Raw genomic sequence first — 27,884 nt, 5'->3', positions numbered from 1 at the left:
TTAAAGACAAGGAGAATCTTCAAAGTAGCAAGAGAAAAAGAAACTCATTACATACACAGGAACCCAGATAAGACCATAAACAGATTTTTCAGCAGAAACCTTGCAGGCTAGAAGGGAGTAAGATGATATACTCAAAGTTCTGAAAGGAAAAAATTGCCAATCAGGAATACTCTACCTGGCAAAGTTGTCCTTCAGAACTGAAAAAGAGATATAAGTTTTCCAGATAAACAAATGATGAAGGAGTTCATCAACACTAGACCAGTCTTAAAAGAAATGTTAAAGGGAGTTCTTCAAGCTGAAACAAAAGGATACTAATTAGTAACAGGAAAACATGAAAGTATAAAACTCACAGGTAAAGGTAAATATATAATTAAATTCAGAATATTCTAATATTGCAATGGTGATGGGTACATCACTTATAAATCTAGTTTACAGGTTAAAAGACAAAAGTATTAAAAATAAATGTAATTACAATAATTTGTTAATGGATATACAATGTGAAAAGATGCAAATTATAACATTAAACAAAATGTGAAGGAAGGGGAAGTTTTGGTATGCATTTAAAGTTAAGTAATTATCAGATTAAAATAGACTGTTTATATTTAAAATGTTTTATGTAAGGGTAGCAGCCTTGGCAAAAAAGAAAAACAAAATGTTTTATGTAAGCCTCAATGCACTGCCAAAACCTATAGTAGATACACAAAAGATAAAGAATTCAAAGCATACCACTACCGTAAGTCCCCTACATACAAACGAGTTCCATTCTGAGAGCACGTTCGTAAGTCCAACAAAACTAGCCTAGGTACCTAATTAGCACAATCGGCTATATAGTACTGTACTGTAATAGGTTTATAATATTTTTCACACAAATAATACATAAAAAACAAACACAAAAAATAAAATATTTTTAATCTTACAGTACAGTACCTTGAAAAGTACAGTAGTACAGTAAATCAGCTGGCATACAGGGGCTGGCATCGAGTAAACAGGCAAGAAGAGTTACTGACTGGAGGAGGGGAGAGGAGAGGTGAGAGATGATAGAACTGAAGGATCATCAGCAATAGAAGATGGAGGGCAAGCTGCAACTTCACTCATGCCTGACGCTGATGACATAGGTTCTGGTTCCTTGCTGGATTCAATTCTATCTACCCTCTTGAAAAAATGATCCAGGGATGTCTGGGTAGTAGCTCTTTTTTTCTCATCATAGATGACACAGCAGCACTGGTTTGCATTCTGAACGGCTGCTGCAACCTTTGTGTACTGTTCTACATTCAGCTCCTGTGCCTCAAAACTAACAATGCCTCCTCAAATAAAGAAAATCCCCTTGCCATTTCCTGTGTCGTGAATCTCTTTGGTTCTTCAGTTACTTCTTCTTCTTCTTGTCTCTCTTCGGCCTTTCTCTGGGTCTCCAATTCCATCAGGTCTTCATTAATAAGCTCCTCATGTTGCACAGCAAGGAGTTCAATGAAGTCATTCCCTTGCAGATCTAGCTTGAAATAAAGATACTGTACTACTGTACTCTATACAGTACTATACAGTAAAGTACACAAAAGCACAACCACTTGTAAAGGATGCACGCAGACGACAATGTACACCAGACACATGAACTAACTTACATGATTGGACGTGTGAACACATGTTTCCATCTTTGAAAGTTTGCAACTTGAAGGTTCGTGTGTAGGGGACTTACTGTACAGAAAATTATCAAATCACAAAGGAAGAGAGCAAGACAGGAAGAAAGAAGCAAAGGAATTACAAAATAACCAGAAAACAATTAAAATGACAATAGTAGGCCTACACCTATCAATGATTACTTTAACTGTAAAGGGATTAAATTCTCCAATCAAAAAACGGAGTGGCTGAATAAATAATAAAAGAGACCCAACTATATGTTGCCTACAAGAGACACCTCAGTTTCTCAGTTTTAAGGACACACATCAACTGAAAATGAAGTGATGAAAAAATAAATTCAATGCAAATAGAAACCAGAAGAAAGCAGGGGTAGCTATACTTATACCAGAAATAAAAGACTTTAAGCCAAAGATCAGCAAGAGAAAATAATAAGGTCATTATATAATAATAAAAGAATTGGACTTCCCTGGTGGCGCAGTGGTTCAGAATCTGCCTGCCAACACAGGGGACACAGGTTTGACCCCTGGTCCGGGAAGACCCCACATGCCACAGAGCCACTAAGCCCATGCACCACAACTACTGAGCCTGTGCTCTAGAGCCTGCGAGCCACAACTACTGAGCCCGTGTGCCACAACTACGGAAGCCCGCGCGCCTAGAGCCCATGCTCCACAACAAAGAGAAGCCACCGCAATAAGAAGCCAGTGCACTGCACGAAGAGTAGCTCCTGCTCGCCACAACTAGGGAGGAAGCCCGCATGCAGCAATGAAGACCCAATGCAGCCAGAAATAAATAAACAAATAAATAAATTTTAAAAATAATAATAATAAAAGGATCAATTCATCAGGAGGATATAACAATTGTAAATATTTATGCACCCAACATAGGAGCACCTAAATATATAAAGCAAATATTAACAGATCTGAAGGAGGGAACAGACAGCAATATAAGAATAGCAATGAACTTCAAACACCCACTTTCAACAATGGATAGGTCATCCAAGACAGAAAATCAGTCTAAAAAAAACCACTGGAATTAAACTACACATTAGACCAGACGGACCTAACAGATATATAGAACATTCTATCCAACAGCAAAAGAATACATAAACACACATGGAACATTATCCAGGGTAAATCATATCTTAGGCTACAAACAAGTCTTAATGAAGTTAAGAAGACTGAAATCATACTAAGCCCAACCACCATATAAAACTAGAAATTGATTGGGAATTCCCTGGTGGTCCAGTGATTAGGACTCCGTGCCCTCAATACTGAGGGCCTGGGTTCAATCCCTGGTCAGGGAACTAAGATTCCACAAGCCGTGTGGTGTGGCAAAAAAAAAAAAAAAAGAAAGAAAGAAAGAAAAGAAAAGAAAAGAAAACTAGAAATCAATTAGGAAAACTGGAAAATTCACAAGTACGTGGAGATTACACAACGTGTTCCCAAACAACCAATGAGTGAAAGAGAAATCAAATAATATTTTGAGAGAACTAAAAATGGAAACACAACATACCAAAACTGATGAGACGCAGCAAAAGCAGTTCTAAGAGGGAAGTTTATAACAATAAATGCCTGAAAAAAGAAAGATCTCAAATAAACAACCTAATTTTACACCTCAAGGAACTAGGAAAATAAGAACAAACTAAGCCTAGAGTTAGCAGAAGGTAGAAAATAACAAAGATCAAACAGACAAATGAAATAGAGACTAAAAAGAAAAAAAAGATCAATGAAATTAAGAGCTAATTTTTTTAAAAGATAGAATAGACAAACAGCAAGACTTTCCAAAAAAAAGAGAGAGAGAAATTACAAATGAAACAGGAGACATCACATCAGATACCTCAAAAATACAAAGGATCATAAGAGACCACTATGAACAATTATACACCAACAAATTGGACAACCTAGAAGAAATGGAAAAAAATCCTAGAAACATACAAGCTACCAAGACTGAATCATGAAGAAATTAACAGAAAATCTGAACAGACCAATTACCAGTGAGGAAACTGAATCAATACTCAAAAACCTTCCAAGATAACCCCAAGACTAGATGGCTTCAATGATGAATTCTACCAAACATTTAAGCAAGAAATAATAGCAATTATTTTCAAACTCTTCCCCAATTAAAAGAGGAGGGAACAATTCCAAATTCATTTTACAAGGTCAGCATTACCCTGATACCAAAGTCAGAGAAGAAATTTTAAAAACAAGAAAATTATTGGCCAATATCCCTGATGAACTTAGATGCAAAAATCCTCAATAAAATGTATTAGGAAATCATATTCAACAATACGTTAAAAGAATCATACATAAACCATGATCACCTTGCACCCTGAGATGCAAGGATGGTTCAACATACGCAAATCAATCAATGTGATACACCACATTAACAAAATGAAGGATAAAAATCATATAATCATCTCAATAGATGCAGAAAAGCATTTGACAAAATTCACCATCCATTCATGATAAAACTCAACAAATCAGCATAATAAAGGCAATATATGACAAGCCCACAGCTAATGTCATACTCAACGATGAAATACCAAAAGCTTTTCCTCTAAGATAAGGAACAAAACAAGGATGCCCACTCTCACCACTCTTATTCAACACAGTACTGGCTTGAGCAATTAGGCAAGAAACGGAAATAAAACGCATCCAAATCAGAAAGGAAAAAGTAAATTTTCTCTATTTGCAGTAGACAAGATATCATATAGAATTCCTAAAAACAGCACAATGTTAGAAGTAATAAATGATTTCAGTAAAGCTGCAGGATACAAAATCAATATACAAAAACCAGCTGCATTTCTATACACTAACAATGAAACATCAGAAACAGAAATCAAGAAAACAAACTTACTATAGCATCAAAAATAATAGTTAGGAATAAATTAACCAAGAAGGTGGAAGATCTGTACACTGAAAACTGTTAAGACACTCTACTCTTATGTTCAAAGCAGTATTATTCACATAGTCAAAGTATGAAAACAATCTAACTGTCCATTGATGGATGAATGGATAAAGAAAATGTGGCATATAGATATACAATGTAATATTATTCAGCCTTAAAAAAAAAAAAAGGAAATCCTTTCATTTGCTACAGCATGGATGAAACTGGAGGGCATTATGCTAAGTGAAATAAGCCAGACAAAGACAAATACTGCATGGTGTCACTTACATATGAAATGTTTAAAAAAAAAAAAAAAAAAAGAATTGGAACAACTCAGAAACAGAGAGCAGGAAAGTGGTTGCCAGGGGATATGGGACAGGTGGAGGAGGCAATAGGGAGAGGTTAGTAAGAGTGATACAAACTTTCAGGTGTTGAGATGAATAAGGTCTGAGGAAGTAATGTATAACATGGTGACTATACTAGATAACACTGGATTGTATGATTGAAATTTGCTAGGAGAGTAAAACTGAAAAATATTCCCTCACACACAGACACAAAGGTAAACATGTGATGTGATGGATGGATATGTTAATACTCAATGGGGTAAATCCTTTCACAATGTATACATATACCAAATCATCACAGTGTACACTTTAAATATCTTACAATTTTATTTGTGAATTTTACCTCAAAAAGATGGGGGGGGGGGGAAGAATACATGAAATAACTTAAAAGTAGGCTTCTAAACATCAATGAGAACAACTTTATTTATACTTATTTATAAATAAATATATTTATATTTATTTCCATTATCGTTTAGCAAGTGTTTTGAAATATAGAGAATGCAGAGGATCACTGCCTAATTATCACATTATATAAGAATAGAGTTCTAATTAATGTTTTACTACACTTAAAACTACTAAATTGATATATATATATATATAACATAGCTTGGTAATAAATTAACAAATCTGATGTCAATGTCCAACAATAAAAATCATGTAGATTCTATAAAATGGGACTATTCCTACCCATATGTATCAAACTATAAAATGCTAAACTCTGGTACTATGATTAAGAATTGTGATACTAAACTATCTCTGAGACAATAACTGATCAAATTTTACATACACTGAATTTTAGGAGCAAAAGTTTACCTACTCAGAAAGATACTACTTGGCAGATGTAGTTATATTTTCAGAGGGATATTAAATTAGCTGTTTCTAGTAGATGTAACCAGAAGGTGATTGGAAAGCCATCTGATATGTGTAGATTATCAACAAAATAAAATTTCTTTTGAACTATGAATCTTGGCTCCAAGCCTTCTAAATTTACATATTATCTGATATAAGTAACTGTTTTCCACACTGCTTATTTAAGTTAAAAGTAAATCATTAAGATCACTAAAACAGCATTCCAAATATAAGGATATTTCATTAAAATTTTATCCAAATACCAATGTTAAAATAAGCAAGACTTATGTATATTAATTCTAAAAATGCTCCTGGCTGTCAAAATCTCTGTGCCTTTCCTCTGCGTAACTAATTTAATGAAGTTTAACAGTATACTACCATATAACAAAAGAATAAAACAAGTATGTCTTACCTAGTTACTTTGCAGCTCGATTCAATCAAGTCATTTTCAAAGTCAAGCAGGCTAGAAGGCAGATTATATTCCAGTGGGGATGTCAGTCTTTTCAAACGCAATAGACCAACACAAAATTTTGCTCCCATCTCTTCCAATTCTCGAGTACCAATCTGTAAACCCTAAAAATAAAGAAATAATAAACATGTAACTAGGACATTTGCTATCCTCTGGCTGTATCTCACTAAAATTACATAAAATGAATTTGTAACTATATTAATAAAATAAAAGGCTGGCACTTTGTATGAACCTAGGACTCATAAGCACAGTGTCTTAACAACATAAGATCATTTTAAGTCGCAAAGGAAACTGTCTTAAAAAACCGTTTCTAAAATGTCTATGCTCATTCACTGCGTGAAAATTATTTTCACCAACACACTGGGGAGGAAAAAACAGATAAACATCTTGTGGTTAAGTTATTCTTGGAGCTCATGGGTGAAATTATATTTTTACGAGATCTTGCTAGTACTTCTTGTAATCTACTACTTGTATGCCGATGTTGAAATATTATAGTGCTACAATCAAGGCTCCAATTTGTATACTTGAACATTACTTTATACATACTTTTCCTGAATGATAAAAAGAAATTGCTGAGTAAAAAACAAACAAAAGAAAGGTAACTATGTCAAAAAATAATCAGACGAATCTAAGCTAATGAGGCAGCAGTAAAATAAGTTCTTATGTTCCATGTCAGATGACAATGCCCATTTCAAAGGTGGTCTACTAACGCAAAAACAAAATTTTACCACAACCCTTTTTTAAGCAATAGTTTCTCAATAAACAATATAAGGTTTACCAAAAGTTAAACATTACCAAATAAAAGGATAAAAATGGACTGTAAATCAAGACGCTGCTTATCATTTAATTTTCAGATAAAAATGAATCTCTAAAATAAATGCAATCCTTACACCAACAAAGGTTGCAGGTGTAGATGAGAGCAGACTAGACTTTCAATGACCAGACTAAAAGCACACAGTAACTGAAGAGATAAATTATAAAAACTGTTATTTACTCTATGTAACACATGCCTTCATAATAATGATTGACTGATTGTTTAAATAGGTTGGCCATCTCCAAATATTCTAAGAAATGTGACCTAACTGACTTAGAAAATGTATTTGCCTTCTTAATCTAAAAGCTTTAGAAAGGCTATGCCTATTTCTGAATTAGCTCATCAAAAATAAAAATAAAGAATATTTGAAGCCTAAAATTCAGTAATATAAGAACATTCTTGAGGGTGAAGAGATTTGTTTCTTAAAATATTATTAGACTTACACAACTTATTAGCTAATATTAACAAGTTTGTAAAGTATACGTTATGTGTGGGGGGGAGGATGGGGGTATATGGGAATTCTGTAGTTTCCACTCAATTTTTCTGTGAATCTAAAACTCCTCTTTAAAAAGTTTATTGGGACTTCCCTGGTGGCACAGTGGTTAAGAATCCACCTGTCAACACAGGGGACACGGGTTCGAGCCCTGGTCCGGGAGGATCCCACATGCCATGGAGCAACTAAGCCCACACGCCACAACTACTGAAGCCTGCATGCCACAACTACTGAAGCCTGCATGCCACAACTACTGAAGCCCACAGGCCTACAGCTCGTGTTCCACAGCAAGAGAAGCCACCACAATGAGAAGCCCATGCACTGCTATGAAGAGTAGCCCCCGCTCGCCACAGCTAGAGAAAGCCCGGGTGCAGCAACAAAGACCCAATGCAGCCAAAAATAAATAAACTTATTTTAAAAAGTTTATTAATTAAAAAAAGCTTTAAAAAAGTATACGTTATGATCAAAGCACTGAATTTTAGATGTAAAAAACTTAGCTTATTATTAGTAATAAGACATACTCCTCTCCATAGTTTTAAATCAATGTAACTCTATCAACGGAAATCACATAAAGTACATATATGCCAATGTAAATCGTATAAAAGAGAAATGACTATATATTAGGTATTCATTTTATTTTTAAGATTTTATAAAGTAATTTTTAGAAAACTCGGCTAATGTTTTATGTTTCAAAATATATTTTAGCAATTTTTTAAACGTGGTTTTTTCAATGACTAAATAAATTTATCAAAACACAAAAAGAACATTCAAAAAAATCCAATGAAAGTCTATCAGTAGAATCCAAATATAGTAAGAAAGTGCTACTATTATTATGCAACAGATGATTTCAAGGGGCATGCAAGTCTCAGCTTCCCTGACTTCTTCTCTCCCTACTCCCAGACACCAGTTTCACAGACACTGACGCTTTAACTTACCTTCTCCAGCTGGACTGCATCTCTTTAAGAACAAAGAATTTATAGTCTATTTCCCTAAATCATAGGAACTACCTACGGTCCTTTACAAAAATGACTGTCAAGCTTTTTTCCATCCCACACACTTACAGTTCACTAAAGCAATGATTAGGAGGCAGGGTTTGTGGGCTGGAGTGCTCATGCTCCTCTCTTACCACAATTGTGCCTTTGGTAGTCTAGAAGACACTGTTTTACAATATTTGAAGAGATTTCAAAAGATAGCACATTTTGGAAGAATAGTATACTGTGGTCAACGTAAATCTTAGGGAAGAGTCACTCTACAGAAAGTACTGAAATTTCACTAAGTTCTACCCATCTAGGCCCCCAAAGTTTGAACGCCAGTTGCAAAATCTATACAATTTTCTCCTAGTTTGTTACAGACTGGAAAAATCATTTAAGCTTTCCATTTGAACATTTTGGCATCAATCATAATATGTTTACATTTTTAATACTAACCAATTGGAAGATTTTTAACTCTTTCTAAACATAAAGTTATAATCACTTTTATGTGAGGTATATGAAAATCACTATGAGATTCAGATTCCTCTTGCCCATGTCAAAAAAACAAAACACAACAAAACAGAATGAGTGGAATAATTAGCATGACACCTGAAAAGCTTTTTGTGGCAAGGCAAGAAAAATAAATATCCGGGTTTACAGTTGCTTACCTAAGGTCCAATTCATTGCCTTTTAAGTTCTCAATCTTTTGTGGTACATACATACAATGGAATATTACTCAGCAATAAAAAAGAACAAAATAATACCATGTGTAGCAACATGGATGGACCTAGAGATTGTCATACTGAGTGAAGTAAGTCAGACTGAGAAGAACAAATATTGTATGATATCACTTATATGTGGAATCTAAAAAAATGGTACAAATGAACTTATCTACAAAACAGAAATACAGTCACATATGTAGAAAACAATCTTACAGTTACCAGCAGGGAAACGCGAGGAGGGATAAATTGGGAGATTGGGATTGACGTATACACACTATTGTATATAAAATAGATTAACTAATAAGGAACCACTGTATAGCACAGGGAACTCTACTCAGTACTCTGTAATGACCCATATGGGAAAGGAATCTAAAAAAGAGTTGATATATGTATATGTATAACTGATTCACTTTGCTGTACACCTGAAACTAACAAAACATTGTAAATCAACTATACTCCAATAACAAATTTTTTTAAAAGTTCTCAAACTTTAAAATTAAAAAATTCAAAGTCACCTAACATTTAATTACTCTTAAATTTCAAAAATAAAGTCTGAACTCATTGTTTCCCATAAAAGCCTATGGTACCACAGAAGAGGAGTCTTAGAAAAGAAAAAAAAATTAGTGAAGGAATATGCATTTAAAAGTCATACACACATAAAATCTAAATTAAAAAAATTTTATAAGTAAGTGTAATGTGTTTATTTCTAAATGCATAAAAATATATTTACATCCTATGAATTAAAATTATAGAACATTTTATTAATAATGTACTACTTGCACAGCTTATTATAAATTACTTATTTAAATGTGTATTACAGCATGCTTTCTTAAAAATTATGACTGTAAATAGACTCAACCAAGATTTCATAAGGATCCAAAGCAAGCTATTTAGTTCAGAGAAGTAAAAAAAACAAAAACTGTTCTTAAGATCGCATATAATTCAATTCCATTATTGCAAGTTACATTTAGCTCAGTATAACAAACATATCATTTAATACATACTTGAAAACTACTAGAGCATATATGGAAGACTTGAAATATTTTTATGGCTGGAAGTCCTGAGATGTTTTACCTTATATTTTCCCTGATCACAGCCACACAAAGTACTCTCCATGGTATAGCTTCTTTGTACTCCTATCTCTCTCCAAACTACAACACGTGCTGTAGATTCTTTAGATTTTTCTACTACAAAGCTACAGCTGCTCATGCAAAATGCTGGGGCAATGTGGCTCAGAATCTTAGGCAAAGTCTGCAAAGATAAGAATGATAAAATATTTCAAGAGCTTTCTTTTTTTGTCATTTAAAATTATTTTAATTTCTAAATTTTGAAAAATTTTTATGAAAACATAGTCATTAGAGCAGTCACGTGGATCTTCTTCCTATATCCCTTGCTATTCAAAACATTGAAAGAATCCTCTTACTAAATTAGACTTTTCTGCTTTCCTAGACAAATATTAATCAGGACATAGAATGAACGAAAGGATAATATTCGTAGTAGCAACCAGTAAGTGGAATAAAACCATGTAAGAAAACCATGTTTTAAAATACAAAGAAAAACATATTTCAAAAAATGAAGAAACTTTAGTCATGAAGATGGCTTGAATGAGATTTAACACTGTAAACATCAATCAACCCTAAATGAAACAATAAAGCTAAGACACTCACAGTCTAAATGCCCACAACATTTCTGCAACTTAAAATTATTCTCAGGTTCACATGAAAATGAAATATAGCAGTATACCCTGGGGAATTCTGAAAGAAAAGGCTATGACTGGAGAAATAATCTGACAGATAATTACATATCTAACAGTTAAATGATGATACTGGTATAGGAATAGATGCATCTTTAGAAAGAGAGTTCAGAATTAGAACCAAAGGTATTTGTTAAAATTAGTATTATTATTAGTGAGGAACATTGATCATTCACGAAAAGCTGATACAACTGGTCAGCCACTGAGAAAAACCAGCTGAAGTCACTCTCCACTGAATTAACTCTAATTAGATTGTGAATTTAAATTTTAAATTAATACGTTAAATTTTTAAATGAAACTACAAACAGTAAACATAGAACTCTACTTTTAAAATCTTAGAATGAGAAGTCTTTCTAAGCTTCAAAACCCAGAAGCTACTTTAAAAAAAAATCAACAAATATGATAAAAGTTTTAAATCACTACATATCATAAACAAAAAATTTTAATATACTTATAAAGAGTATACTTATAAAGTTATTTTAAAAATAATTAGATACTTGTATAAAAGTAAGCAGAGAATATGAGAAAAGGCTATTTTTAAAAAAGAGAGAGATAATAATTGGCCAAACATAGAAAAAGATACTTGACCTCATATATTATAATTACAGATACACAAACTAAAACCATCAGATATTTTTTTCACCTGGCAAAGATGACAGTAAGATGTTTGGAGAAACAGCACTATCATTCACTGGGGAGTATCAATTTGTACAATCCTTATAAAAAACAATTTGGCAATACTAATGAAGTGACCACCACCAAGGGACAGTGAACAATTTTGGTACAGTCGTACAATAATAACAAAAATACACAATGAACATCTTGTGTAGCTATCAAAAAGATGAAGACAGATCCAGATATGAGGACCTATGGCCAACAAACATTATGTGAAGAAAAAGTTGCTGTGGAGCGTTAAAAAAAAATAAAAACCACAAAAACTTGATATACTATGTTTATATACATCTATGAATGAATGTGCTTAGAGGTAAATCTCACAATACACATGGTGAAAGTGATTAATTAGTGATTAATTGAGAGAAGATGACTTTCACTCACTACTTTACATTTCTGGAGTGTTTCCATTTTTTAACATAACTCTAATCATTTTATTTATTTGGGAAAGGGGAAGAAGAGAGAGGACACCAAAAAGAAAATGTGCTTTGAAGTTTTGCTAAGGGGAGTGGTATGTTACTGAAACTTTTTTTGGAAAATAACCTGGGGTGTTTGTTTAGGCGTAAATATAGTAAGAGAGACACTGTGACAAAATGAAAAGCACCCAGTACGTAAAACAATAGATCTCCCTTCAGTCCTAGGCAGACCTCAAAACACACCCATACATGTGGAAACAAGGTCTGTAACAGATGGCTGTATAAAATCAGCAGAGGAAGGAGGTGCTGTTTAATAAATGGTGCTGAGACAACTGGTTATACATGGGGAAACTAAAATTAGACCCCCACATTTCATACAAAAATAAATTCCAAAAAATAAAAAAATAAAAATAAATTCCAAATTGATTAAAAATCTAAATGTGAGAAGCATTTTTAGAGGAAAAGCTTTCAGTTTTTCAAACTTGAGTATGATATTAACTGTGGTTTTGTCATAAACGGCCTTTATTATGTTGAGATATTCTCCCTCTATACCAACTTTGATGAGAGTTTTTAACATGAATGGATGAATTCTGTCAAATGCTTTTTCTGCATCTATTGAGATGATCATGTGATTTTTATACTTCCTTTTGTTAATGCGGCATATTACAATGACTGATTTGTGATTATGAACCATTCTTGCATCCTTAGAATAAATCCAACTTGATCATTGTGCATGATCCTTTTTATATACTGTTGGACTCGGTTTGCTAATATTTTGTTGAGGATTTTTGCATCTATATTCATCATAGATACTGGCCTGTAATCTTTTTTGTAATGTCTTTGGTTTTGGTTACCAGGGTAATGTTGGCCTTACAGAATGAATTTGGGAGTGTTCCCTCATTTTCAATTTTTTGGAGTGGTTTGAGAAGGATAGGTATTAGCTCTTCTTTACATGTTTGGTAGAATTCCCCTTTGAAGCTGTTGGATCCTGGACTTTTGTTTGCTAGGAGTTATTTTATTACTGATTCAATTTTGCTACTAGTGATCAGTCTGTTCAGGTTACCTATTGCTTTGGCCAAAAAGTTCCTTTGGTTTTTAAGTAAAAATAAAAGACACATTTTTCATTTTCACCAAGAACTTTATTGAACAATGTATTCACCCTTTTGTTCCACTACCTTCTGCCATTTTTCAAGCAACTTTATAATTCCATCTTCCCAAAGCTTTTTATCTTTTTGAGCAAAGAACTGTTCCAGGTGCCTTTTACAGTCTTCCAGAGAATTGAAATTTTTTCCATTAAGAGAATTTTGTAAAGACCGAAATAAATGGAAATCCGAAGGTGCAATGTCTGGCGAATACGGTGGGTGAATCAGAACTTCCCAGAGAAGCTGAAACAGTTTGTGCCTGGTCATCAAAGAAACATGCAGTCTTGCATTATCCTGATGGAAGATTGTGTGTTTTCTGCTGACTAATTCCGGACACTTTTCATCAAGTGCTGCTTTCAGTTGGTCTAACTGGGCGCAGTACTTGTTGGAATCAATTGTTTGGTTTTCCGGTAGGAGCTCATAATAGAGGACTCCCTTCCAATCCCACCATATATACAACATCACCTTCTTTGGATGAAGACCGGCCTTTGGTGTGGTTGGTGGTGGTTCATTTCGCTTGCCCCACAATCTCTTCCATTCCACATTGTTGTACAGTATACACTTTTCATTGCTCATCACAATTTGTTTTAAAAATGGAACGTTTTCATTACGTTTCAGTAGAGAATCTCACACGGAAATAAGGTCAAGAAGGTTTTTTTCGCTTAACTTATGTGGAACCCAAACATCAAAGCAATACACATAACCAAGCTGGTGCAAATGATTTTCAACGCTTGATTGGGATATTTTGAGTATGTTGGCTATCTCCCACGTGGTATAACGTTGATTTTTCTCAATTAATGTCTCAATTTGATTGCTATCAACTTCAACTGGTCTACCTGACCGTGGAGCATCATCCAGCAAGATATCTCCAGCACGAAACTCCACAAACCACTTTTGACACGTTCGATCAATCACAGCACCTTCTCCGTACACTGCACAAATCTTTTTTTGCATTTCAGTTGCGTTTTTACCTCTCTTGAAATAATAAAAACCAATATGACAAAAATGTTGCTTTTTTTCTTCCATTTTCAATATTAAAATGGCTACACAAAAATTCACCCATTTTGATAAGTTTTTTAAATGCATGCTGACATGACAGCTGTCACAATACAATCTAACAAAATTATTTTGAATGAAGTTAAAGACAACTAAATGCTACTAGAGCCATCTTATGGAAAAAACCAAACAAACTTTTTGGCCTACCCAATATATCTTCCTGATTCAGTTTTGGAAGATTGTATATTTCTAGGAATTTATCCATTCCTTCCAGGTCATCCAATTTGTTGGCATAAAACTGTTCATAGTATTCTCTTATGTTTTTTGTATCTCTGTGATATTGGTTGTAATTTCTCCTCTTTCATTTATTTTGTTTATTTGGGACCTCTCTCCCTTCCTTAATGAGCCTGGTTAAAGGCTTATCAATTTTGTTTATCTTTTCAAAAAAAAAAAAAAAAACAGCTCTTGGTTTCACTGATTTTTTCTATTTTTTTGAGGGGGGGGTCTCAATTTTATTTCCACTCTGATCTTTATTATTTCCTTCCTTTTGCTGATTTTGAGCTTTGTTTGTTCTTCTTTTTCTAATTACTTTGGATGATAGGTTAGGTTGTTTATTTGGGATTTTTCTTGTACGGGATGCAAGATTAAAATACAGAAATCTGTTGCTTTTTTATACACTGATAATGATCTATCATTAGTTCAGGAATCCAAAACTAATTCCATTTAAAACTGCATCAAAAAGAATAAAATACATAGGAATAAACTGAAAGACCTATAATCTGACAATTATATAACACTGATGAAGGAAACTGAAGATGATACAAAGAAATGGAAAGATATCCCTGTTCATGAACTGGAAGAGTTAATATTGTTGAAATGTCCATACTACTCAAAGCAATCTACAGATTTAATGCAATCCCTATCAAAATATCTAGAATACCCAGGACATTTCTCAGAGAGGTACAACAAATAATCCTAAAATTTATATGGAACCACAAAAGACTATAAAGCAATCTGGAGGGAAAAAAAAAAAAAAAAAAGCTGGAGGTACCACTGACTTCCTGACTTCAGACTACACTACAAAGCTACAGTAATCAAAACAGGAATGTACTGGCACACACACACAAAAAAACCCTGACATATCGAGCAATGGAATAGAGAGCCCAGAAATAAATGCACTAACATATGATCAATTAATCTATGACAAAGGAGGCAAAAATATACAATAGGAAAAAGACAGTCTCTTCAATAAGTGGTGGTGGGAAAACTGGACAGCTACATGTAAAAAAGTACAATTAGAAACATTTTCCATACCATATGCAAAAGTAAACTCAAAATGAATTAAAGACCTAAATGTAAGGCTGGAAACCATAAAACTCACAGAAGAAAACATAGGCAGAACACTCTTTCATGTAAGTCACAGCAATATTTTTTTGATCTGTCTCCTCAGGTAAAGGAAACAAAAACAAAAATAAATAGCTAGGACCTAATTAAATTTAAAAGCTTTTGCACAGCACAGGAAACAACTGACAAAATGAAAAGACAACCTACGTAGAGGGAGAAACTATCTGCAAATGATATAACTGAAAGAGGTTAATATCCAAAATATATAAACAGCTCATACAACTCAACATCAAAAAAACCCTCAACCAACCCAATTAAAAAATGGGCAGAACTGAATAGATATTTTTCCAAAGGAGACACACAGATGGCCAACAGGCACATGAAAAGATGCTCAACATCGCTAATTATTAGAGAAATGCAAATCAAAACCAAAATGAGGTATCACTTCACATTGGTCATAACGGCCATCATCAAAAAGTCTACAAATAATAAATGCTGGAGAGGGTGTGGAGAAAAGGGAACCCTCCTACACTGTTGGTGGGAATGTAAATTGGTACAACCATTATGGAGAACAGTATGGAGGTTCCTTAAAAAACTAAAAATAAAGCTACCATATGATCCAGCAATCCCACTACTGGGCACATATCCAGAAAAGACAAAAAACTCTAATTCAAGATGATACATGCACCTCAATGTCCACAGCAGCACTATTTACAATAGCCAAGACATGGAAGCAACCTAAGTATCCACCAACAGATGAATGGATAAAGAAGATGTGGTGTATATTATACAATGGAATACTCTCAGCCATAAAAAAGAATGAAATTTTGCCATTTGAAACAGCATGAATAGACCTGGAGGGTATTATGCTTAGTGAAATAAGTCAGACAGAGAAAGACAAATACTGTATATTATCATTTATATGTAGAATCTAAAAAATAAAACAAATGTATATAACAAAAGAGAAACAGACTCACAGGTATAAGGAACAAACTAGCCATTACCAGTAGGGAGAGGGATGGGGTAGTGGCAAGATAACAGTAGGCAATTAAGAGACACATACTACTATGTATAAAATAAACAATGCATGAACAATACAAGGATATACTGTACAGCACAGAAAATACAGCCAACATTCTATAATAACTTTAAATGGAGTATAATCTACAAAAATAGTGAATAACTACACTGCACACCCATAACTAATGTAATATTGTAAATCAAGTCTACTTTAATTAAAAAAATGTGAAAAGCAAAAAAAATTAGAAGAAACATTTAAAACGAAAAATCTGAAACAAAATGGCAACATTTACTGAATCTGAGTAGTTCCTATATGTTAAATTATTTTCTGTAGTTTTATGAGTGTTTGAAATTCAAAAATTCCTGCCTTATCTGTAATAATTACCCTGTATCCCATATCTTCCACAACATCACATGAAGCTGCATTGTCATTCGTGTGCCACACTGTCTCTTTGATGCTGCAGCCATACATAAATACATTCTTCTTTCGGGAGTGGCCATGATAATCACAATAAACCTTGAAAAGATAATATATTTTAAAAAGAAAATCCTTCAAATTCATATATTGCCAAGTAAAGCTAGCTAATATGAAGCCAATAAACAGTTCTGTGTTCCTTTGTCCTTTTATTGTAACTGAGCCACCATTTAACAAGTAGAATCAATAAAAGTAATAATACATATTTACTTTTGGAAAGGATCTATGATTAATCTTAGAATGGCTAAATCCTTTGCAGGTAGGTCCTGCGTCAAGCCACGAGTTGCACTCTTTCTTTTGTATCTACTATTCATCACTTAAAAAACAATAAATTCAGTTATAGGTCAAATCTACAGCTGCACTCATCACTGCCCCAAGGGTTGTTAAAATATTTACCTAATTTAAGAGAACATAAAAAATGCTTTCATGAAAAACATTTTAAAAGGGGGCATGGTTTCCCTTTAATTTTTAAGAGCATCATTTTAAAAATAGAAAATGGACAGATTTGCATGCCAATTTTGCCCCTCTGCAAAGTGTTCTATCTTTCCCAAAGGAAGACTAACTCATTTAAAGACTAAAATAATGGAAACATTCTAAACAAAAGTTGCTGAAAACAGAAGAAATACACATACACAGTTCAGGAGAGTCTCCCACCATGCCTATACTACCTTTCCTATGTGTATCGTCGAGACTTACCTGCTTTAGAATTAGCTAAAGAGCTCAGAAATAAGTTTCTACTAGTTTGAGAATTTGGAAGATACCTATTGTACTTTTACCTTGATATTGTTCAAACAGTGAAGTTAAATAGCTAAAACTTACAGCCAGGAGTTACCAATATTCATAAACAAAACAGAAAAGTAAAGGGCTCATGAGAATTATAAAAATTAAATCTAATGAAATAAGAATATCGATACACTGTATTAATTTGACAACATAATAATTAATACACAAGTGATAGATAACAAAGATGTGTTAAAGAAACTGTTTTTGAAATTAACACCCAGCTTTTATAACCAGAAAATAATCTACCAAATACTAACTTACAACAAAATCACCTCTTTGACTATACAAACAAATATTGCCGCTTACCAGTGGTAAACGCTTCACTGCAGCCAGATATTGCAGCAGACCCTTGGCATGATAAATTGTAGGATGTAAATCTGGATTTGGACTTTGCCACTGTCTATTCAAATCCTCTCCACTTAAAGAACAGCGGTGACTACACATATGTAAACACAATGACAAAGATTGGTACCAATAAACTCTTACATATACTTGATTTAATTTTATGATTCTATTCCACTAAATATTTCAAACAGGTATAAATGGGGTGTGCTCACCAGAATGCATATTATAGTCAGTAAGTAAACATTTATTTAGCATTTGCTATATGCAAGATCTTGTGTTACATGCATTTAACTGTGGTAAGCTTGCAGTTTTATAAGTCAAAATTTTCAAGCTATAGGAAAAATTCTCCATTCTGGGGTTTTGTTCCATACACCATAAAATTTATTCATGGTCATATTTTCCATTCTAACTACATAATAATCATTTCTTAAGCTAACATTCTGTATTTTGATTGTATCAGTTATTATTAAAAGTGCTATCTGGGCCCTCCTTCTAAGAAAGATAAGTATTGTGTATGAAAAGCACACATTCTTGCAAAAATCCAAATACATTTTCATTAATTGTAGGTATTAAGTATTAAAGCCACTGAGTGAAAATTGAAGTAAACGGTCAGAAGGTGATAACAGAAATATAAACAGAATTCTAACTGGTCAATATGTTTCTGAATTAAAACTAGACATAAAGTCTCATTTTAGTTCCATAATCATACTACCTAAAAAGAAATTATTCTATTTTTTTAATTCAAAAATTTCCTAAATATGAGAAATATTCATGGTTCTTTTATTGAATAAATAAATATGGTGTCCTCGACTTTGGAGATGCTCATGACAGTTAGACTAACTTCCCCCTTTCAGAAGCACTAAAGAGACCTTGGTCTAACTGACACAATAAATGAACTGTACCAACTATAAGCCACCTCCACTTAAAAAGTAACGTTCCAGTATTTCCACTCTAAAGAATTCCTACTCATATCAAGAAGAGGTTAGCAGATGGAGCCAATATTCCATACTAGTGGAAAGAGATCCCAGAAGATTCTAAATCTTAAAACAACCTAAGACCATGCCATGACAAATAAAAAGGACTATAAGACAATGTGCTAAAAATCTTTTTCATATCCCAATACTGTGATTTTTCTAAAACAATTCAAGCAGACATACATTTTATAAAATCATATTCTCATGAATAGATACAGAATTTCTCAAAATATCATAGTACTAACAATATACAAATAATATTTTCATTTAAAAATTTATCAGATTAATTCTTCACTAAATTTTTTTTGTTCTAGAAAAATCACTAGATTTGTTTTTGAAATTAATGTGGATGCTATTATTTCAACAAGTTTATACAGGATAGCCACAACAATCTATAATATTTCTATAACTATTGCTTAACTTACTTTCCATTGATGACACCATCTGGATTTAGCATAGGGACAATTTTAAAAATATAGGATTCTCGTAAGCTCTGAGCAGTAGGGTTATTACTCATGAGATACTCCAATGTTCCTTTCATTACCCAACTTGCATTAGTCTCTCCAGGATGCACCCGAGCAGATAAGAAAACGTAAGGGCGATTTCCTAAAGTAGATATAAAACCTCAAATTAAAATGAACGTCTACTAAAAGTCTGTATGATGTTTGACCTTGGGCCTTCAGAAATATTTTTACTCAATTGTGAATACTGATATAAAGTCAAAGTAGAACTCACTGTGCACCTACTATATACAAGCACTCTACTAGGCCCGCTAGAGAAAACAGATATAAAACCCATATAAGTCATGTCTTATATGAACATAACACATTAAATAGTATTTGAGTCATTTATTTCACAATGATTAATCTAACATATAAAATTAATTTTTTAATATTATCTTGGTTTCATAAAGAACAAGTATCTGGGGAAAATAGATGAAATATAAATTTATTTTTCATAAAGTCACGGAAAAAAGAAGGAAAATATAATCTTATTCCTGTTTTATGGTCGCTATGATAAGCACAGAACAATAGGTATATCTGCTCAGAGATTTACAAAGAAAACTATTTTTCACTATACATTTAGATATACAGGGCTACAAAATAACCATTCAGTTCATCTGCTCATATTTTCATGAATAGCAAGCTCTTTCTCTTTCCTGAAAATATTTTACCTTCTTAACAAAATTAGAACAGTTTTCTTATATGTATATATTTTTTACCATAGCTGTACATTTGAGGCAACTTTAAAAACATAAATGGCAGGGAAAAACAAGTAGCTATTCAGTACTAGCATCAAAATACTTGATAGGTTTATGGTAGTTTTATTTATAAATAAAATTAATTGTAAAGTCTTAAACTGATGGTATAATTTGTTATACTATAATTTGGGTATGACTTCTAAGAATAAGAACTACAGAATATTAGTATCAAGAGACCTCAGAGGTCATCTCAGGCAGCTCCCTCATATGAGGAATCTGGGGCCCAGAAGTGGGCCCGAGCTAGGCAGTAACAGGACCCAGACTAGAACCCAAGACTTCGGATACCTATTCCTAGTACTAATGCCCTTACAAAATAGTCATGAAGCAAAGAAAAATAAGTAAGAATGATTGGTATTGTGAGTGAAGAAGACAAACTTACTGAATTGACAGATATGTTCATAATAATTAGACTCTGGCATTGCTGTTATAGTCACCAAGGGACAGCTGTTTCCAGACAGGGTTTCACATAACACATCTTTTCGAAAATAGATTTGCTGAGGATTGTGTGCTGATTCCAATTTTTGAAGATGCATCTTAATAAAAATTTAAAAGCAAAGTATATAATCATTCAAAAACTCCCTATGATAAACAGAAATAAATGCATCCAGATCTTGAACATAACTAAAAGTGAATCAGATTCCTAATCCCTTCTCCAGGGATTAGGGTCCAGATGCAGTTAAACATCAGTATTTGGGAACTTGAGAAAGGGGATAGATACAGTTTGGATACCCTTAATAGTGCGATATAACCAGTGGGGTCAGCGGCAGCAGCCTGTAAATAAGCACATTAGTATTTCTGTAGCAAAGCATATGAAGAGTCACGCTAAGTAGAATCAATATTCTAAATAAGCTCACATCAATTCAGGCCAGGCTTTGCTGCCAAATGGGTTATGAAAATGCTTTTGGTTTTCAAAGGCTTCTGAATGTTGAAATTTTGTGACTATAGATCTGTTAATGGCAACCTAAAATATGGAGAATGAATATTATGCAGCACAAATTTTTTAACAATTTTTCCTGATTTCAAATTAATAAAGGCTCATTGTAAAATGTCTGGAAGACACAGAAAGTACAAGAAAAAATTTTAAACACCCATAATTGCATCACCTAGATTACTACTAACAAATGCCAATATATATAAACAAAACTGTAATTACATGTAAGACTTTTTATAATCTGATTTTATCATTTAATAATTTATACATTCACATTAAGATATTTATAATTATAAATATTATGCCACATCATTAAACATGTTGAATATATGTCTTTTGAAAACACAAGTTTTAATGGTTTTAGTATATGGTCACACCAAAAATAAATTGTTCAATCCCTTATTTTAAAGATACTTAGTTGGTTTCCAAACTTTTGCCTATGTTCATTCACATAATCATGATTTACCATGTGGTCACTATTTCTGGGCTAGAAACTGTGCCAGGAATTGGGGATATAACAATGAATAAATGGTCCCTACCCTAGAAAAAATATACAGTGCTATGAGAGCTTGAAATAAAGGGAAGGGAGCCTCGCAGAGTCTGGGCAGGGAGGAAAGGTCTTCTAGAAAAAAATTACATTTAAAGTGAGATCCAAAGGATGAGTGAAATGGATAGAAAGTGTGCTGTAGGCAGAAGGAAAGCATACAGGAAGACCATGAAATAAGAAAAAAGGACATTTCAAAGAACTGAAGAAGATTCATTATAGCTAGACCAGAAAGAAAAGGGTAAGAAATCGAGAATTTAACACAGAAGGAAGGGCCCGGTAGACCAGTCCTTCCCAAAGCATAGTATTTGGTAATTAAGATAACTAAGTAATATGTGGATAACCTTTAAAAATTTTTTAATAGATATGTATTTTACTGTGAATTAGAAAAAAAATTTAGCACATTAAACCTGTAATTCCACAGATATTAACTTAGGATGAGGATAATCTTTAAAGAGTGAATTACTTTAAAGTCTATTTAAAGATAAATATTAAGTAAATAACAGTTCAAACAGTATGAAGAAATGGCCAAAACTGTGCAAAGTAGTGGAGAAATGACTGAATGAGCTACGGTAAGAATTTTAGACTTCATACAAATGGCAAGAGAAATCACTAAGGAGTTTTAAGGAGCAGATTTATATGATTAGATTTGCCATCAAAGAGCCCTCTTGCTACAGTGTGATAAAACAGTGATGAAGAGGAAAGGGGATACAAGTGAATTTTGGGACACCAGTTAGAAAGAGGTTGGCATAAGTCCAGGTGAGAAACAATGGTAATGCGTGGAAAAGGTCATGGTAGTGGGACTGGAAGAAAGTAGGGGCATTTAAAATATATTAAAAAGATAACATCAGTAAAGAACAGTAACAAATACCATGTAAATAACAACACTATATTTCTGATGCTATGTTATTCAGCACAGAAAGATATCGGTTTATACCTTTACTGTAGGTTGGAACCTTACTAAAATAAAGTGAGCCTCATTTAATGTTCTCGGCCTTGACATTTCTTCTGCTCTATAGACTATGTTTTTCTCTCATTTTCTCCTCTCTCATAATTTGGAAGCTTGTTTCTAATCATAGTGTTCCAATTCCTTTCTGGGTAAATTGATCATACGAAGCTTCACGATCCTTGATCATTAGGACAGACATTCTGTTCTGAGTATAAATCTGCCACAGTAATTACTTGAATTTTTTGTTTTACAATGCAGATAATCAAAAAATCTCAAAAGAACCCACAAAACAACTCTTATACCTCATATTCTAAGCAATCTGGATCTAGGACTCCATATGAAACCATTGGAAGAAATGAATTCACAACAGAAAAACTTAAATTGCATATACATTTTCTACTGTTACATTTTCTGTGAGATTCAATGCTTTTCATTAAACAAGTAGAAATCTCACCTAGTTAAAATTTATAAATTGTGATCTGTAGATTTCTACCCAAAGTGGAAAGTAAAAATCATGTCATATTTCCATAGTATTTCTATTAAATAAAAATGAAGACTATATTCCCATTTTACTTTAATGATTTCAACAAATATTGTATTATTTTCTAAAGTCATCAACCCTGAATCTTTTTCTTATCTTATTTAGATATTTAATTAAAGCAATTTTTCTTCAATTATCTGACACATACACATACAACACAATAATGGTCACAGTACAACTTAATGAGTTCTCACCTGTAAAGTTGAATACGTATATGGATAGTGATAAGCAAAATAGCACACATCATCTTTATGTGGAAAAATGACAGTGAATGTAATTGTATAGTAGGATTTTCCCTTTTGCCCACCTGCAGCAATTGAACTTCTTGAGAAGTGATTTCTGCAACAGAAAAGCATGTTTATTTCATCCACACCAAAATTCTGATTTTTCTTGCTATTTTAGTAAACAGAACTTCAGAAAAAAAAAAAGAAAAACCATAGTTTGTAAAAAAGTTTAACTTAGATACTCTTAAAAATGAGACTTGGGGGACTTCCCTAGTGGTCTAGTGGTAAAGAATCTGCCTTACAATGCAGGGGACGCAGGTTTCCTCCCTGGTCACGGAACTAAGATCCCACATGCCGTGGAGCAACTAAGCCCGCGCGTCATAACTACTGATCTCACGTGCCTCAACTAGAGAGCCTGAGTACCACAAACTACAGAGCCCACGTGCTCTGGAGCCCGCTTATCACAACTAGAAAGAAGCCTGCGTGCCACAATGAAAGATCCCGCGTGCCGCAAGTAAGACCAGATGCAGCCAAAAATAAATAAATAAATAAATAAATCTCTATAAAAAATCAGTATGTTGTTTAAAACAAAAATTAGACTTGGTACTAAAAAAGCAGTTAATTGCTATCAGTCAACATCATGACTTTCCACTTCTGGATTTACTAATTAAATAGAGCTACTACTCTCTACATCAATAGAGGTTTTAGAGCCCCATTCTTTGATAGCCATACACATTACTGGATCCAGGCAGTGATCACCAACAGCTGCTACGACCATTGGATGAAAGGCTGATGGATCAGACAACAATACCTGAATTCACTGATCAATTTTAAAATTACAAAAGAAGAAATAACCAGAGATGATATGTTTCCTAATATGATGCAACAGGAATTCCCTGCACCATCTATGAAGTATTCTTGTCAAAAATGAAACCTGAAACTGATAAAGCTTCTATATCTAACTATGAGTTTATAGGAAATTGGTGAGATAGAAGAATTCATTAACACCACAGGGATGCAAACAGCAAAATCCAAAATGTGGAAAATCCTGCATGACAAATGATCTAATTTCTTCAATAAATAAAGGAGAAATTTAAAAATAGAGAAGAAGGAAGCCTATAAATTAAGAGACTTAAAGGACATACGTGTGATCCCTTGGTTGGTCTGATTTAAACAAACCAACTATAAAGTAATATTTATGAGACAAGTAAGCCCGAACATTGACTGGATATTTTATCATATTAAGGAATTTTCTTAGGTGTGACAACGGCCTTGTGGTTAGATTGTCTTAAATATGTATCTCAAAAAGACAAAGACCTTTGAAGTATTTATGGATAAAATATATCTGGAAAAAAATAAGGATAAAATATGCCTTAAAAAATTCAGTGTGGAGGTAGGGGTGAAAGTATAGCTAAAATGAAACCATGTGTTGATAACTGTTGAAACTCAGTGATGAATACATGGGGCCTCATTATCCTATTATCCGCTTTTGTAAATGTTTGGAGATTTCCATAATAAAAAGTTTTTAAAACTACATATTACTTTCCAGACTTTAAATATCATTGAGATATGATGACCTAAAGATGCTTTGGTCTATCAACTTCATTTCTAAAATTCCAAATCACCTTGTATTATGTAAGCCATGAACTGAAGAAAAGCCATGGCCTATAGATTACTTATTCATGCACACAGACATTCAAGGTAGATCACAACCTTAGAACTACCCTGGGATGAGATCTTCTAATATAATCTTATAAAAATCAAGCTTGCTATTAATGAAAGTAAAAGAACACTGACCTAAAAGAATGGTAGAGTCTTCATTAACTTAGCCACTACATCTTGAATAGATATTCAATGACAAGGTGCTAAGAGTTGAGGAAAATGCAAAATAAGGTCTGGAAGTAGATCCTGCCAACTCTTTTACTCCAAAAGCTTAACATCTAATTGGGGAGGTATTTATGTCACCACATTACAGCTACCTGGCATTTTATAGGTTACATTCACTCACATACTCGTGGAAAGTAGTTTTATTCTCATTTTACAGATGAGACAAACAAGTATCAAAGGACAGTGCAAAAATAGTTTTTAATCCCCACTATCTGGATTTCAGGCTTGAGGAAAGCAACTAGAACAGTGCTTGTTACATAGAAAGTGGTTAATAAATATCTGTTGAATTGGCCTGAATTCCAATTCCGGATCTGGAAGGAGCCAAAAGAAAAAATAAAAACTAAACAAACAAAAATCCTTGCCATCACCCCTTACATAAAAAAGAAAAACCACCTGAGATGCTATGACCATTCACTTTACAGTGTGAAAAAGAAAAGCATTCATTGATTGATGATTTCTATTGTGCAAAAGAGAAGCATGAAAGAAATACTTTTTGAAAAACGTTGTTTCACCCTTTAACAATTTAAATCATTCTGCCAAAATCTAACCAAGCACTTCCCAGATAATCACTGCTCCACTCCAACTTATGAGAAAGAGATAAATGATAAAGTATATTTATATTAGCCTACCATTGAAAGAAATATGAAATTCATTCAGGTGAAGAAGAATTACATATAACCTTATGCTTCTTTCCTTCATTTATTTACTATTTATTTTGCTAATAAAATGGGGAAAACCCTACTGAGATTAAATCCAAGGAACAATTTCTTTCTTAGAAAGCAATAGCACTTAAGATCTAGGTTTTTCCAAAACCCTATCTAAACCATTAAAAACAGTTTAATTTTAGAATTCTTCTTCTTCTAACGGATAAAACTAAAAGAAAAGGAACATTAGTGCTAGTTAAGCACAATATAAAATATAAAAACTCAAAATCCACTAAACAGAAATGCCAGGATTAAGATTAATAACAGAGAAAAAGAGGGATGTCAAGTGCATTCAATAGTGGATAGAAGTTATCTTGAAATGTATTACATGCAGAAACAGTAAAAATGGGAAGCAAGGCATATGATAATCCTAGATTACTTAATCATGAATTGAATAATCCAATTATTCCACTGAAGCAATAAATGATTTCTAGCACTTATTTTAACTTGATAAATAGATCACCTATTTGAAGTCAAAGTTGAACTGTGAAAGCAGAAGTAATGTAACTGTGGAATACATCTCCAAGTAAAATATTTTGGAAGTTAAAATGAGGTAAACATTTGTGTGCAGAAGAGAAAAGAATTACACTTAATATCACCAGAATAATAAAAAAACCACTGTAAATTATTTCCTAGAGTTTCTAATTTCAGTCTTACTCAATGAAGTTTCCAGAATTTTAAAGCTAAAAAAGTTGAGAACACATCTAAGTGGGGGAGGCAAGATTTGGACCTAAGTCTGTCATCTGTCTACAAAACACGTTTTATTTCCACTAAATATACCCCCATAATGGATCTCAAATTTTTAAAAACTCTGTTGGAAGTAATACTAAAGCATATCACCAAATTCAAAGAACACAATAACTTTTTATCTTTGAACTGAAATAAGACGAATTAATATTTCCTTCTGTAAACTGATGTCCTATTATTGTCAGAATACTTACTTATAGTAACAAATGTCAGTCCCCACACGAATCCACCATGGTCTAGCATTTAACGCTTCCTGAACCGAATACATGAGTGGTTGCATACCTTTGACAGAGAGAAAAAAAGAGAAAATTCTTTTCAGAATTTTTGAGTTAAAAATTAATCTTGCCATTGTAGGAAGCACCAAACATTCAGGAAAGCTAAAAGAAAATACATTTTGGTTTTTCAGTATGCATTTAAAAAATCTGAGATCTTTCTTTAAAATCTCCTAAATCAATCAATGATATGTTTTATTTCTAGTTTTAACTAAAATGGAGTTACAACTTCAATGAGTGAAAAGTCATTAAACATTTTTCTATTATCTTTTCTATATTAGATCAATTATATACATTATAATTATAATGTATAATTGTATATAATATATAAGAATTATATATATGTAATACATATTACACTAAAAATTATACATATATTCCTTATAACAAGTGAAAGAGACAAAAATATATATTAAATTAAGTATGATCACCCCTCTAACTCTCCATAGATTCCCATCTACACCAAGGTAAGGAAAACAATGCCACTAAAATGGCATGACTGTTTTCTTCCTCAGCCTTCTCCATACAAATAGGTGTTTATAGCATGGAGAAGGAGAGAGGGGATGAGGAGGGAGAGGGACTGTTAACAAAAACAGAATTAAATATATAGTATATTTTCTTAGGTAGTTTTAGAAGTATATTTTCCACATGCACTTTAAAATCATTTTAAAGGTTTCTAGGTTTCTAACAGGAATTAACGAAATTCATATGTTAATTTTGGAAA

The 27,884-nt window shown here is 33.0% G+C and overlaps 1 protein-coding gene across 1 annotated transcript in view; it reads right to left on the bottom strand.

Moving 5' to 3' along the window:
• The window catches only part of AGTPBP1 (ATP/GTP binding carboxypeptidase 1), a 170,935-nt gene that overhangs the window by 16,228 nt on the left and 126,823 nt on the right, over positions 1–27,884 (bottom strand). The window contains 8 exon segments of the mRNA XM_082401141.1: positions 6,124–6,284; positions 10,255–10,431; positions 16,909–17,040; positions 18,088–18,217; positions 19,526–19,706; positions 20,741–20,894; positions 23,521–23,665; positions 27,083–27,170. Coding sequence (XP_082257267.1) covers positions 6,124–6,284; positions 10,255–10,431; positions 16,909–17,040; positions 18,088–18,217; positions 19,526–19,706; positions 20,741–20,894; positions 23,521–23,665; positions 27,083–27,170 — 1,168 coding nt within the window.

The sequence above is a fragment of the Balaenoptera borealis genome (assembly GCF_965194805.1).
Source record: "Balaenoptera borealis genome assembly, chromosome: 8".
In the NCBI taxonomy this organism is placed as follows: Eukaryota; Metazoa; Chordata; class Mammalia; order Artiodactyla; family Balaenopteridae; genus Balaenoptera; species Balaenoptera borealis.
Note: the sequence above shows the minus strand (reverse complement) of the source record. Positions and strands in the feature narration are given on the sequence as shown.